Source organism: Macaca thibetana, chromosome 1 (genome assembly GCF_024542745.1).
Source record: "Macaca thibetana thibetana isolate TM-01 chromosome 1, ASM2454274v1, whole genome shotgun sequence".
In the NCBI taxonomy this organism is placed as follows: Eukaryota; Metazoa; Chordata; class Mammalia; order Primates; family Cercopithecidae; genus Macaca; species Macaca thibetana.
In genome coordinates, this window is record NC_065578.1 from 52,189,856 (window position 1) to 52,203,919 (window position 14,064).

At 40.6% G+C, this 14,064-nt stretch overlaps 1 protein-coding gene across 4 annotated transcripts in view; it reads left to right on the plus strand.

The window, feature by feature from the left end:
• The window catches only part of SCP2 (sterol carrier protein 2), a 124,115-nt gene that overhangs the window by 17,687 nt on the left and 92,364 nt on the right, over positions 1-14,064 (plus strand). For 3 of the 4 annotated variants that reach the window (XM_050803132.1, XM_050803137.1, XM_050803140.1), the window contains exons 2-4: positions 3,464-3,521; positions 10,840-10,911; positions 13,557-13,688. In XM_050803132.1, the coding sequence (XP_050659089.1) occupies positions 3,464-3,521; positions 10,840-10,911; positions 13,557-13,688 (262 nt within the window). Of the gene's footprint in view, positions 1-3,463; positions 3,522-10,839; positions 10,912-13,556; positions 13,689-14,064 lie in introns of those variants that run through there. The other variant, XM_050803142.1, reaches the window with a different exon arrangement.

Below are 14,064 nucleotides of genomic sequence, written 5' to 3' on the forward strand. Positions count from 1 at the left end.
CAAAACAATAGTCAAAGTCGTTTCGCTTTAGCATGATCACTCAGCAGCAAGGCACTACCTCTTACCTAATCAGTCATCAAGTTCAGTAGATTTTACTTCCCTTGTATTTCTTAGGTCTATCTCTTTCTATCTTTTTTGCTTCTGTATTAGCCCTCACTTGGCCTGTTTCAGAATCATGCTAGTTGGTCTCACTGCCTCCTGCCATACTCCTTTCATCATTTCTCCACATTGTGTCTAGGATGATCTAAAATGCAAGTCTCATCATTCCCAGTCTCTTTCTCTTTAAAACTAGACTATTTTAAAAGAGAAATTTTAGGTTTACAGCAAAATTGAGTACAAGGTACAGAGATTTCCCATGTGTTTCCCCCATTCCTCCATATATAGCCTCTCCCACTATCAGCAAGGGTACATCCAGAGTGATACCTTTGTGTCATGATGAACATACATTAACACATCATTATCACCCAGAGACCATAATTTACTTTAGGGTTCACTCTTGGTATTTTGCATCTATGGATTTTGACAAATGTGTAATGACATGTATCCAGTATTATAGGATCACACAGAATAGTTTCACTGCCCTAAAAATCCTCTGTGTTACACATATTCATCCTTCTCTCCCACCAGCTCCTGGCAACCACTGATCTTTTTACTGTCTCTATAAATTTTACCTTTACAGAGTGTCATTTACTTGGAATCATAGTTTGTAGTCTTTTAAGATTGGCTTCTTTCACTTAATATGATATCTATTTAAGGTTCCTCCATGTTTTCTCATAGCTTGATAGCTCATTTCTGTTTAGCACTGAATAATATTCCATTGTTTGGATGTGCCATGGTTTATCCATTTACCTCCTGAAGAACATCTTGATTGCCTCCAAGTTTTGACAGTTATGAATAAAGCTAATATAAACATCTGTGTGGTTCTATCATAATGGCTCATGCCTGTAATCTCAGCACTTTGAGAGGCCGAGGCAGGAGGATTGCTTGAGCCCAGGAGTTCGAGATCAGCCTGGGCAACATAGTGAGATCCATCTCTATAAAAAAATGTAAAAATTAGCCAGGCATGATTATGAGCACCTGTGATCTCAGTTACTTAGGAGGCTGAGGTGGGAGGATTGCTTGAGCCTGGGAAGTTGAAGCTGCAGTGAGCTATGATCACACCACTGTACTCCAGCCTGGGCAACAGAGTGAGACTCCATCTCAACAAAACAAAACAACAACAAAAAACGTCCATTTGTAGGTTTTTATATGGATGTAATTTTTCAGCTCCTTTGGGTAAATGCCAAGGAGTGCTATTGCTAATTTGTACGTGTATTGTGTGTACTTTATTGTTGCTTCATTTATTTATTTATTGAAACCGAGTCTTGCTCTGTTGCCCAGGCTGGAGTGCAGTGGCACAATCTCGGCTCACTGCAACCTCTGCCTCCTGGGTTTTCCTGCCTCAGCCTCCTGAATAGCTGAGATTACAGGTGCTGGCCACCATGACCAGCTAATTTTTGTATTTTTAGTAGAGACAGGGTTTCACCATGTTGACCAGGCTGGTCTCGAATACCTGACCTCAAATGATCCATCCACCTCGGCTTCCCAAAGTGGTGAGATTACAGATGTGTGCCACCATGCCCAACCTGTACATGTTTAGTTTTGTAAGAAATTGCCAGACTTCCTAATGCTCCATATCCTTGTCAGCATTTGATGTCAGTGTTTTGGAATTTTGCTGTTTTAATAAATAGTGGTATCTAATTGTTGTTTTATTCCAGTCTCATTTTAAAAAACATTGTTGTCTGGGCATGGTGGCTCACACCTGTAATTGCAGCACTTTGGAAGCTGAGGCAGGAGCATCACTTGAGCCCAGGAGTTTGAGACCAACCTGGGCAACATGGCAAACCCCATCTGTACAAAAAATACAAAAATTAACTTAGCGTGGTGGTGTGTGCCTGTAGTCCCAGCTACTGTGGGTGCAAGGGGAGCTAAGGTGGGAGGATTGCTTGAGTCAGGGTGGTTGAGGCTGCAGTAAGTTGTGATCGTACCACTGCACTCCAGCCTGGGTGACAGAGCAAGACCTTGTCTCAAAAAACAAACAAACAAAAACACTGTCTTCAGGATAAAGCCCAGACTGGCATTGCGGGGCATAAAGGGTCCCTTGTGAGTTGGTTCCAGAACTAGACTAAACTTTCAACTCTATTACTTATTAGCTCTATGCCCCTGGGTTAGTTGTTTATCTCTCTGTGTCCTAGTTTTCTTATCTGTAATGCATGGAACCTACCTTTTAGGATGATTGTGAGGATTAAATGAGTAAATACATGTGAAATGCTTAACACAATGTATACCACAGTAAGTGCCCAATAAATATTAGTTGTTATCATTGTTTGGACCTAAGTTACTTTTGTGTTCATATTACTTTTTTTTTTTTTTTTTTGGAGACAGAGTCTTGTTCTGTCATCCAGGCTGGAGTACAGTGGTGCTCTCTTGGCTCACTGCAACTCTGCCTCCTGTTTCAAGTGATTCTACTGCCTCAGCCTCCCCTCCCGAGGAGCTGGGATCACAGGTGTGTACCGCCATGCCTGTCTAATTTTTGTATTTTTAATAGAGACAGGGTTTCACGATGTTGGCCAGGCTGGTCTTGAACTCCTGACTTCAAGTGATCTGCCCGCTTCGGCCTCCCAAAGTGCTGGGATTACAGGCGTGAACCACCACACCCAGCCATCCTTAACACTTTCTACTTTGTGCTTTAACCTATGTCGTACCAAATTATGTACAGTTCTTCCACAGAGAAAAAACTGCTGTATTCTCTCACTTCTAGACCTTTACTCCAAAATTTCTTTCTCTTTCACTGTGCTAACTGCTACTCATCCATAAGGACTTAATTTAAATGGCAGTTTCTCTGGGAAGCCTTTCTTGTCCTCCCTCCAAGTCTGGGTAGATGTCTCTGTCAAGACATTCTGTACTTCTGACACTGTAGTGTAACTGTCTGTCTTAGGTTAGACAGGAAGCACTCTGAGGGCAAGGATTTTGTATTATTTATTATTAGAGTCCAAGAACACAAGAAGTGCTCAATGTGTTTTTTGTTTGAGTAGTGAATGAATAGATTTTCATTGTGTAGAAAATATAACTATACTTGGCTGGGCGTGGTAACTCACGCCTGTAATCCCAGCACTTTGGGAGGCCGAGGTGGGCGAATCACGAGGTCAGGAGTTTGAGACCAGCCTGGCCAACATGGTGAAACCCTGTCTCTACTAAAGATACAAAAATTAGCTGGGCATGGTGGTGTGCACCTGTAATCCCAGCTACTGGGGCGGCTGAACCAGGAAAATGGCTTGAACCCAGGAGGCGGAGGTTGTAGTGAGCCGAGATCATGCCACTGCACTCCAGCCTGGGTGACAGAGCAAGACTCCATCTCAAAAAAAAAAAAAAAAAAAAAGTAACTATACTTGTTTGTATTTATTATCTCTTTCTGTATCTCTAGTTCGTGAGGCCTGGAGCTGAGAATTCAAGAGACTACCCTGACTTGGCAGGAGAAGCAGGTAACATAGAACATTTAGATCTTTGAACATTCATAGTTTATTATGTGATCTGTCTTGATTTCATGGATGGGGCAGCCTTGCAAGCACAAAAAGAAGCCCAGTCAAGGGAGAAGAACCTGTGCAGAGAAATGCCTAGTGACTCACTGCAAAGGAAAAGAGCTTGGGCATTCTTAGCAGCTACATAGCCAGAGCAGAGAGTGGCTTACAATTTTATGTGCTGTCCAAATATTTGCTGAGGTGGTTAAGGGATCTGTGGGAGAGAGAGGTAGGGTCATTAAAAGGGATAACATCATTCTAGTGGGTGTTAACTTTAGGAGTTCTAATAAAATTAGTGTCTTCCTTTCCTGGAAAAGGGATAATCACATTCAAAATGTATTAAATACCATTATGGTGGTTTTCTTCACTTCATTGAGCCAACATAGAGAATTCTTTTTCTGTCACTAGGTTACTGCACAACTAAAGGAGGTGTTATAGTTTGTTATTGTTTATTCTAATGAGTATTAGTACTTTTGAGCAAAAGACGGGTGAATATTAGTGTGAGTGGAACCAACAGGGAGAAAGATGTACAGGTGTACGGGTCCTGGTTCTCTAAGCATTTGGCATTCTTTAGAGACGTGCCACGACCAGGCTGCATCTGGCTACACTGTGGGTCTGAGTTCTAGCAGAGAGATCCGCATCCATTGTTCTCCTTCTCCCCCACCTCTCTTTTGTTTTTAAAAAGGGGACAAGCATGAGAGCTTCTTTACATGATATATATAAATAATTTGTTTTGCCATCAATAAGAAATTTAATTGTTTTGTAAAAATCTAAATGCTGGCATTGCCAGAAAAATTTAACAGGCTTTTTTTTTTTTTTTTTTTTTTTTTTTAAATTTGAAATGGAGTTTTGCTCTTGTTGCCCAAGGTGGAGTGCAATGGCGTGATCTCAGTTCACTGCAACCTCCATCTCCCGGGTTCAAGCGATTCTCTTGCCTCAGCCTCCCGAGTAGCTGGGATTACAGGCACGCACTACTACGCCTGGCTAATTTTTTTTGTATTTTTAGTAGAAACAGGGTTTCTCCATGTTAGCCAGGCTGGTCTCGAACTCCTGACCTCAGGTGATCCACCTGCCTCAGCCTCCCAAAGTGCTGGGATTACAGGTGTGAGCCACTGCACCCAGCCTAACAGGCTTCTTTATATCCCTGCCGTTATAGTACAAATTCACACACAAATGAAAATGGAAAAACTACCAATACTTGATTTCTGTCCCCTATTTTTCCACTTGCAATCATATACTTAGATGCCTTTTGACTCCATGGGAAAAAAAAATCTAACGTTGAGAACTACCACTAACAAGAAGGAAAGAATATTTTTGTTTTTGAGAATGAAATGGTTCCCGACATAGTGGGTTCTTAAGCATCTTCTCTGCATATGTATAGTATGCTAGCTTGATGTCTGTTGGTGTAATTGTTACTCATTTGGCATGGTTAGTGCACAGGTTGGTGTCTTCAAAGAGGCCGAGATAGGCCTCACTTACCTTTTGCAAAGCACCAATAGCTGCACTCTGGAAGTGCCAATCTGTTTTTAAGTCCTGAGCAATTTGTTGCACCAGATGCTGGAAGGGAGGTGTGTGAATCAGCCTAGTGGACTTCTGATAACGTCTGATTTCACCGAGTGCCACAGTACCAGGCCTGTAACGATGAGGCTTCTTCACCACTGCAGTAGAGGGCACACGCTTACGAGTGGCTTTTATAACCAGTTGCTTCCTGGATGCTTTACCACTGGCTGATTTTGGGCAGTCAGCTTTGTACTAGCCATGGTATAGAGACCTCCTTACTTACCCTCCTTCTTTGGGTGGAACTCTGCCAGCTAGAGGTGGTGCTGATGATAGAGAGGGGCAGCAGCTGCTGGAACACCTAAATAAATGTTTTGGTTTGGGGGCAAGTACTCTAAGCTTAGGTGCCAGTTGTTTAGGAGAATTCTGGGAAATACCTGCTGTCAACACTTGGAGACCTTCTCTTTCGTCCCATAAGTTGTTAGGCACAGTCCTTTTCCTAGGGAGCGTCCCCAACTCAATTCCTGCTACCTTGTTGCCAGGCAACCCAAAAGGAGTTACTGTGTTTATTCCTTAGATGTTCCTGCTTATTACCATAAGCATCCAGTACATATATATTTAGATTTTGCCTCAACTTTTTTTTTGTTTTCTTTTTTCTCTTTCTAACCATTCCTTCAACATCAACTCTTATTATTCAACTCAATACTTACATGTTATACAAGGAATCAGAGCATGTCTGTCCTCCAAAACGAAGGTTCAAGAGATTTGATTAATTGCAGTGGTTCTCAGGGCAGACACTATTCACTTAATGTTTATCTTCTGCGTTGTTAAACGTTCTCCTCTTAACTGATGCCTCCAAACAGCTTCTGCCTGTCTCTTAAGTGGGAGATAATTTGATCAGTTTTCTCTATATTTTTTGACCAATTTCTTTTATTTCATTAAAAAATTTGAAGTTACTTTAGTGTGTATATAATATTTTGATTATAAAATGGTAATATTGAGGTAAAGTTATGATGTTTGAAATTAACTTTGGGGATTGACTAGTAATAAGAAATCTGGCCAGGCATGGTGACTCATGCCTGTAATCCCAACACTTTGGGAGACCGAGGCGGGCAGAGCACCTGAGGTCAGGAGTTCGAGACCAGCCTGGCCAACATATAGTGAAACCCCATTTCTACTAAAAAATACAAAAATGAGCTGGGCATGGTGGTGGGTGCCTGCAGTCTCATCTACTTAGGAAGCTGAGGCAAGAGAATTGCTTGAACCCGGGAGGCAGAGGTTGCAGTGAGCCGAGATCACATCACTGTACTCTACCCTGGGCAACTAAGTGCCCAGGTCTCTCAAAAAAAAAAAAAAAAAAAAAAAAAAGCCCGTCTGACTTACTCAGCTTACTTATTAATACTGTGTTTGCAAGCAACATTAGGAAAGTAAATATCTTTTAATAAATGAACTTTTATATGGGATAAAACTTAAAACTTCTATTTATTATTATTATTATTATTATTTTTTTAGTTATTAAAATTAAATTGTAGAGACAGGGTTTCACCATGTTTCCCAGGCTGGTCTTGAACTCCTGAGCTGGAGTGATTCGCCTGCCTTGGCCTTCCATGGTGGGATTACAGGTGTGAGCCACTGCACCTGGACAAAACTTAAAACTTTTAAAACCTAGCTTTGCTCTTAAAAATACTCCCCCATTCTAATTATGTAAAGAAGTGAGCAGTGCCAAAGGATTACTCCACTCATAGATCTCACCTACAGCACCTTCAGACCACATCAGTCACATTTCGTCAAACATTTATTCAAATACAACTTGGGGATAAAAATCCCTGAGATTCTGTAGATGCTTTTGCACTTGCTGTCTCTGGACTCATTTGTAGACTGTGGTGTTGAGGCAGGGGTATTGGTTTAGAAGTCTTACCCCACTTCTCCAGACTGCTTATAGGAGGGGGTTCTGCTCCCTTTTCTTTCCCGTTATTTCCTAAATGCATAGAATGGAGGGGAGCACACCAGCAGAATTGTGTCCTGTCACTTCCATTACTTAAGGACTTCTACTCTTTATACATTCCTATATCCTCCTTTTCCTCAGAGAATGGTTGGGGACCCCTTTACATCTAAATGCACATGACATGTGCTTGAGTGATATAGCAACCATGGAACTCCTTGAAACATTTTCAGATAGTTAACTTCTGTGCTTCCATTGTTTTCTTATCCTTTTAACATTTTTGTTTAATAATTATTTTAATCTGAAAGCTTATACAGAAAATCTGACATTAGGAAAAAGTGTGCAGCAAATAGTGAGTGCCTCCTGGGCACTGGGAAGGTTTCAGATTGGTGTGATATACTGATCTCAATGTTCTTACCATCTAGTAGAGAAAATAAGGCAAGTTTAGAGAGACAGTGAGTAGTAGACTGTGAAAGGTACAACATGCTGTTAGCATTTTTTTTTTTTTTTTTTTTGAGATGGAGTTTCACTCTTTGGCCCCGGCTAGAGTGAAGTGGCTTAGTCACAGCTCACTGCAACCTCTGTCCGCTGGGTTCAAGTGATTCTCCTGCCTCAGCTTCCCGAGTAGCTGGGATTTACAGGCACCTGCCACCACACCTGGCTAACTTTTGTATTTTTAGTAAAAATGGGGTTTAGCCATGTTGTCCAGGCTGGTTTTGAACTCCTGACCTTGGGTGATCCACCTGCCTCGGCCTCCCAAAGTGCTAGGATTACAGGCATGAGCCATCATGCCTGGCCTGCTGTTATCATTTAAAGGAGGTACAGAGTACCAGCTAAACATACCTTTTTGTAACTCATTCTTTCCCACTGATTATAAGAGCAATGCATGTGTTTTATTGTAACAAATAATTATGTACTAAAGAAAACAAAATTTTGACCCAGACCTAATCACTATTAGTGTCTTGGTGTTATTCTATTTTAGCATTTTCCCCCTATGGCTATATGGGATCACATTTGTAGTTTTGTATCCTATTTATTTATTTATATATTTATATATTTTTAAGGACAACATTTCACTATGCTGCCCAGGCTAGAGTGCAGTGGCTATTCACAGGTCCAGTCATAGTGCATACCACCTCAAACTCCTGGGCTCAGGCAGTCCTCCTGAGCAGCTGGAACTACAGGCACTCGCCACCGCACCCGGCTTGTATCCTTATTTCTGAAATTGATTTTATCATGAGCATTTCCCCTTTTACTTAAAATTGTTTGGAAAAGGGCCAGGCATGGTGGCTCATGCCTGTAATCCCAGCACTTTGGGAGGCTGAGGCGGGCAGATCACCTGAGGTCAAGAGTTCGAGACCATCCTGGCTAACACGGTGAAACTCCGTCTCTACTAAAAATACAAAAAATTAGCCAGGCATGGTGGTGGGCACCTGTAGTCCCAGCTACTCGGGAGGCTGAGGCAGGAGAATGATGTGAACCCGGGAGGCGGAGTTTGCAGTGAGCTGAGTTAGCACCACTATACTCTAGCCTAGGCAACAGAGTGAGAGTCTATCTCAAAAAAAAAAAAAAAAAAAATTGTTTGGAAAAGAATGTTTAAGTTGTGCATAATATATTATTTTATATATATGCTGTTATTTTTGTTGGACATTTAGGTTCCCAAGTTTTTGATATTTTAGAAAAATTGTAGTTAACATTTTGCTAAATAAATGTTTGTTCTAATCTCTGTTTATTTTTGAGGAAAGAGCCTAGAAGTAGAATCGTAGGAATAGTGAATATGATCATTTTTAAGTTTCTTTTTTTTAAATTGAGACATGGTCTCCCTCTGTTGCCTAGGCTGGAGTGCAGTAGTGTGATCATGGCTCACAGCAGCCTTGACCTCCTGGGCTCAAGCAATCCTTCTACCTCAGCCTCCCAAGTAGCTGGGACCACAGACACACACTACCATGCCTCCTTAATTTTTGTATTTTTTTGTAGAGACGGGGTTTTCCCATGTTGCCCAGGTTGGTCTTGAACTCCTGGGCTCAAGGAATGCTCCTGCCTTGGTCTCTCAAAGTGCTAGGATTACAGGAATGAGCCACTATGCCTGGCCTCTTTTTTTTGTTTGTTTGAAACAGCATCTGGCTCTGTTGCCCAGGCTAGAGTGCAGTGGTGAGATCACGGCTCACTGTAGCCTTGACCTCCAGGATTCAAGTGATCCTCCCTCTTCAGCTTCCCAAGTACCTGGGACCACAGGTGTATGCTACCACACCTGGCTAATTTTTATTTTTTGTAGAGATGGGTTCCCACTATGTTGCCCAGGCTGGTCTCAAACTCCTGGGCTCAAGTGATCCTCCCACTTCAGCCTCCCAAAGTACAGTAAGCCACCATGTCAGCCAAGATTCTTGCCAAATTAATTTTCAGCATTTACACCCTTAGAGTCTCATTGGCAACATATGAGAATGTTCTTCTCAACATAGTCTTGTGAACGTTATTATAAGACATTTATTTTTTGCCCATACGTTAAGCAGGAAAATATAACTCATTGTTTGACTAACCCAATTCTGTAATCAATTACTTTATAAATTATAATTGATTATTATAATTAGTGTGTTTGTGAATTAAAAAAATCTTTCAAATACATTTATATGGTTAAAAAAAAAAAGAGGCTGGGCTTGGTGGCTCACGCCTGTAATTCCAGCACCTTGTGAGGTCAAGGGAGGCGGATCACTTGAGGTCAGGAGTTTGAGACCACCCTGGCCAACACAGCGAAACCCCCTCTCTACTAAAAATACAAAAAGTAGCATGGTGGTGGGTGCCTGTAATCCCAGTTACTTGGGAGGCTGAGGCAGGAGAATCACTTGAACCTGGGAGGTGGAGGTTGCAGTGAGCCGAGATCGCGCCTTTGTACTCTAGTCTGGCGACAGAGCAAGACTTTGTCTCAAAAAAGAAAGAAAGAAAATACAGGAATACAGGGCCAGGTGTGGTGACTTATGTCTTTTACCCCTCACTTTGGGAAGCCGAGGTGGGAGGATCGTTTAAGCCCAGGAGTTAGACTGCAGTGAGTTAGGATCACAACACTGCACTTCAGTGACAGACAGAGACCTTGTCCTTAAAAAAAAAAAAAAAAAAAAGGAAGAGTGGCTTGTAATTCTCAGGACTGTCCCCCATGGACAACTTCTTTTAACTTGTTTTGCTTTAGTTCTTCTGGTGGTTATCTAAATACTTCCTCAAGTTTTTGATTTGTCAGTTTTAGATGTCTGTTTTTTCTCACTGTCATAAATGAGGATTTAGCTCACACTTTTTTTTCAACCTCACTGTCTTGTTTCCAGTTTACTTACATAATTTTTCTCATTTATTTACATAATTTTTCTCAGTTCATCCACTAGTTGTTTCTGCCACTTTTGATAGCATCCTTAAGCTCTCTTTCTTGTTCCATAGACAGAGTCATCTCTTGATCTTGGCTTTGTAAGATGAGCACATTTGTGCTGTCTGCTCCCAGTAATGACAGTCTTTCTCATTTTACCCTCTAGATGTGCAGTGGAGCTACAGGGATGAATAAGACAAGGACCGTGTCATTAAGGAGCTGTAAGACTCTTCAGATTTAATGTAGATAGATGTGAAGTTATAACAGAAAGTGTTAAGTACCAAAAAGGAGATACGGAAAAGTGATGCAGTAGCTTAGAGGAAAAAATGATTACTTTTGAAATTAGAGATCTGAGATGATTTGATGAAGGATTTGTCATTTGAATTGAGCATAGACTATATAGAGTAGTTTACTTTGAGAAAACTCTAAGCTTAATTTTTACTCTCCTAAAACAAATACTTAAAGCACTTTTTGATAAAAACCTTTTGTTTTTATAGGCCAGAAGGCTTTAGCTGATGCACAGATCCCTTATTCAGCAGTGGACCAGGCATGTGTTGGCTATGTTTTTGGTATGTATTAAACTGTGTATTCTAAATTTTTTTTACCTGAATCTAGCAGCAGCTACACAAACAATACAGAGACATTTGTCAATTTTAACCCTCAAAAACTCAGAATTCATTCAATTATATTTGCATTGAAAAAAAAAAGAAAAAATCCCTCAGAATTCAAAGTCTGATTTAAGGGGATTACCACTATTTATATATTTCCCTTATGTGTCAACCTAGTGTAATTTTTCTTTTGGTGACTATTCCAAATCATACTGTAAAGATCTTCTTTGGTCTTTTTAAAAATACGGCCAGGCATTGTGGCTCACGCCTATAATCCTAGCACTTTGGGAGGCCGAGGCGGGCAGATCACGAGGTCAGGAGATCGAGATCATCTGGCGAACACGGTGAAACCCTTCCTCTACTAAAAATACAAAAAATGCACCTGTAGTCCCAGCTACTCAGGAGGGAGAAGCCCGAGAATCGCTTGAATCCAGGAGGCAGAGGTTGCAGTGAGCTGAGATTGCACTCCAGCCTGGGCAACAAAGCAAGACTCTATCTCAAAAAAAAAAAAAAAAGCATAGTGTTTCATTGAATAAATGTATTTTAATTTATTTTACCAATCCCCTTTTAATGGATATTTAAAAGTTCCAGTCTCTTCACAGCATTTAAAAAATACTTAATGTCAAATAAAGATTGAATATATTCAAGGTATAAAATAAGATGATTTATGTATATATTGTGTAATAATTACCACACTCCAGTTAATTAGTACATTAATTACCACCCATGCTGTACATTAGATCCACAGAACTTGTTCATCTTATAACTGAAAGTTTGTACCAGTTGACTAACATCTCTCTGTTTCCCCAACCCCAACAACATTTTTTTTTGTTTTTGGCAAAGGGATGGGGTGTGTGGGGGAACCCCTACATCATTTTATATGATTATATGATATTCTACTCTTGAAGGTCTACTATAGCTTATTTAGAAGTAGTAATGATATTTTCTAAATTCTAGTTATTATAAAAATACTATGAATATATACAGTATTATTAAAATACTATAGTAGGTGTTACTGTAGATGAATATTTGTGCATATATATGATTTATTTCTTTGAGATATCAAGATATCAAGAGAATTCTAGAAGGGAAACATACTGGGTTAAAGGGATGCAGAATATATTTATTGAAAAGCAGATCCCTAACTTTCCTGATTTTGCTGAAGACTCCTGGAGCCTGTACCTTCAGATATTCCCATCACACTACTCCAGCATGTCTACCTTGGTGGTCATGTTACTTGTGTTTGAAATGCTTGTTCCTTGGTGCTGTAAAGAAATAGCACTTGAACATAAATTTAATTTACTCAGCAAGGCCACTTTTACTTCCTGCAGAAAGGGTACACTTGCCAGCAGTTTTGCCACGAGAGTACACCAAACAAAGGAGACAGGATCATTTATAACCTGACGTGTCCACCCTACTGCTGTGTCCAGTTCCATTGGCTGGAACGGGACCTCACATTCTGTATTGTCTCGATTGGCTAGCAACTTAGAACTTTTTAAAAGAGGCAAAGGCAGAGGAGAACAAAGGAAGGAGGAAGTAACTTGTGGAATGCCAAGAAACGTAAAAACACCTTCAAATAAGGAAGAGGAACAGGTTATGACCTAATGCTTGCTTGGACCAGTATAAGCATGCCAGGGCAAATACTTAGGCTAAATAGTGGGAACTAAGAACATAAAGTACATTGATTTCTTTACCATGGCTAGCAGATATTTAAGAATGTTAGCATAGGTCTTTGAATATATTTTGCTTCTAAGAGAAGTTACTATCTATTCCTAATTAAATGGGGAGGAAAGTCTTTGAAGAGGAACCTCTACTTTTTACACTTGGGAAAGGAAGTCACATATGTATTTAACATGGATCATGTTTTCCTGGAATGCCTTGGCATGCAGGGTCTTTTAAACTTTTCGAAGTTGTGGAATCTTTATATGAAAAGTAAATCATGGCTTTTAATCACTGTCATAGGTTTAAAGATTTTATTTATTTATTTATTTATTTGAGACCAAGTCTCGCTCTGTCACCCAGGCTGGAGTGCAGTGGTGCAATCTTGGCTCACTGCAACCTCTGCCTCCTAGTTCAAGTGATTCTTCTGCCTCAGCCTTCTAAGTAGCTGGGATTACAGGTGCATGCCACCACACCTGGCTAATTTTTTGTATTTTTAGTAGAGATGGAGTTTCACTGTGTTAGCCAGGATGGTCTTGATCTCCTGATCTTGTGATCTGCCCGCCTTGGCCTCCCAAAGTGCTGGGATTACAGGCGTGAGCCACCGCACCTGACCAAGGTTTAAAGATTTTTATCCGACATTTAGGTGTTTATGAAATATTGCTTTCTTTATCATATAGCCTTAGCCAGATGGAATCATTTTCTATTAGCTGATCATTTCTTTACTTCTCTACCTCTGTATTATATAAAGAAAGTGCACATATATTCTGTTTTCAGTCTTTTTTGCAGAGTAAATGATGGTTAGTGTTAAAACTGCTTCTAAGATATTGTCTTGCACGTGTTATATGCTTGGCAAAGGTATAATATTAAAAAAACACATAATGTAGTATTATGTTGCATTGCAGCTCCGTGATTCTCCATATTAAAATTTTTGTTTTTCTATTCAGGTGACTCTACCTGTGGGCAGAGGGCTATCTATCACAGTTTGGGAATGACTGGAATTCCCATAATCAATGTCAACAATAACTGCTCTACTGGTTCTACTGCTTTGTTTATGGCCCGCCAGCTGATTCAGGGTGGTAAGGAGTGCTTGTCTAGTGTACTTAAATATTGCCCCATTTTAATCATTTAATCACACGACCATCAGAGGAATTATTTTATAATGTATTTGTTTTAAAAAAGGCCATATCAGGCCGGGTGTGGTGGCTTATGCTTGTAACCCCAGCACTTTGGGAGGCCGAGGTGGGTGGATTGTTTGAGCTTGTGAATTCGAGACTAGCTCTGAGCAACGTAACAAAACCCCGTCTCTACAAAAAAATACAAAAATTAGCTGGGTATGGTGGCATGCATCTGTAGTCCCAGCTCCCTGGGAGGCTGAGGTGGGAGGATGGCTTGAGCCTGGGAGACAGAGATTGCAGTGAGCCTAGATGGCACCACTGCACTCCAGCTTGGGCG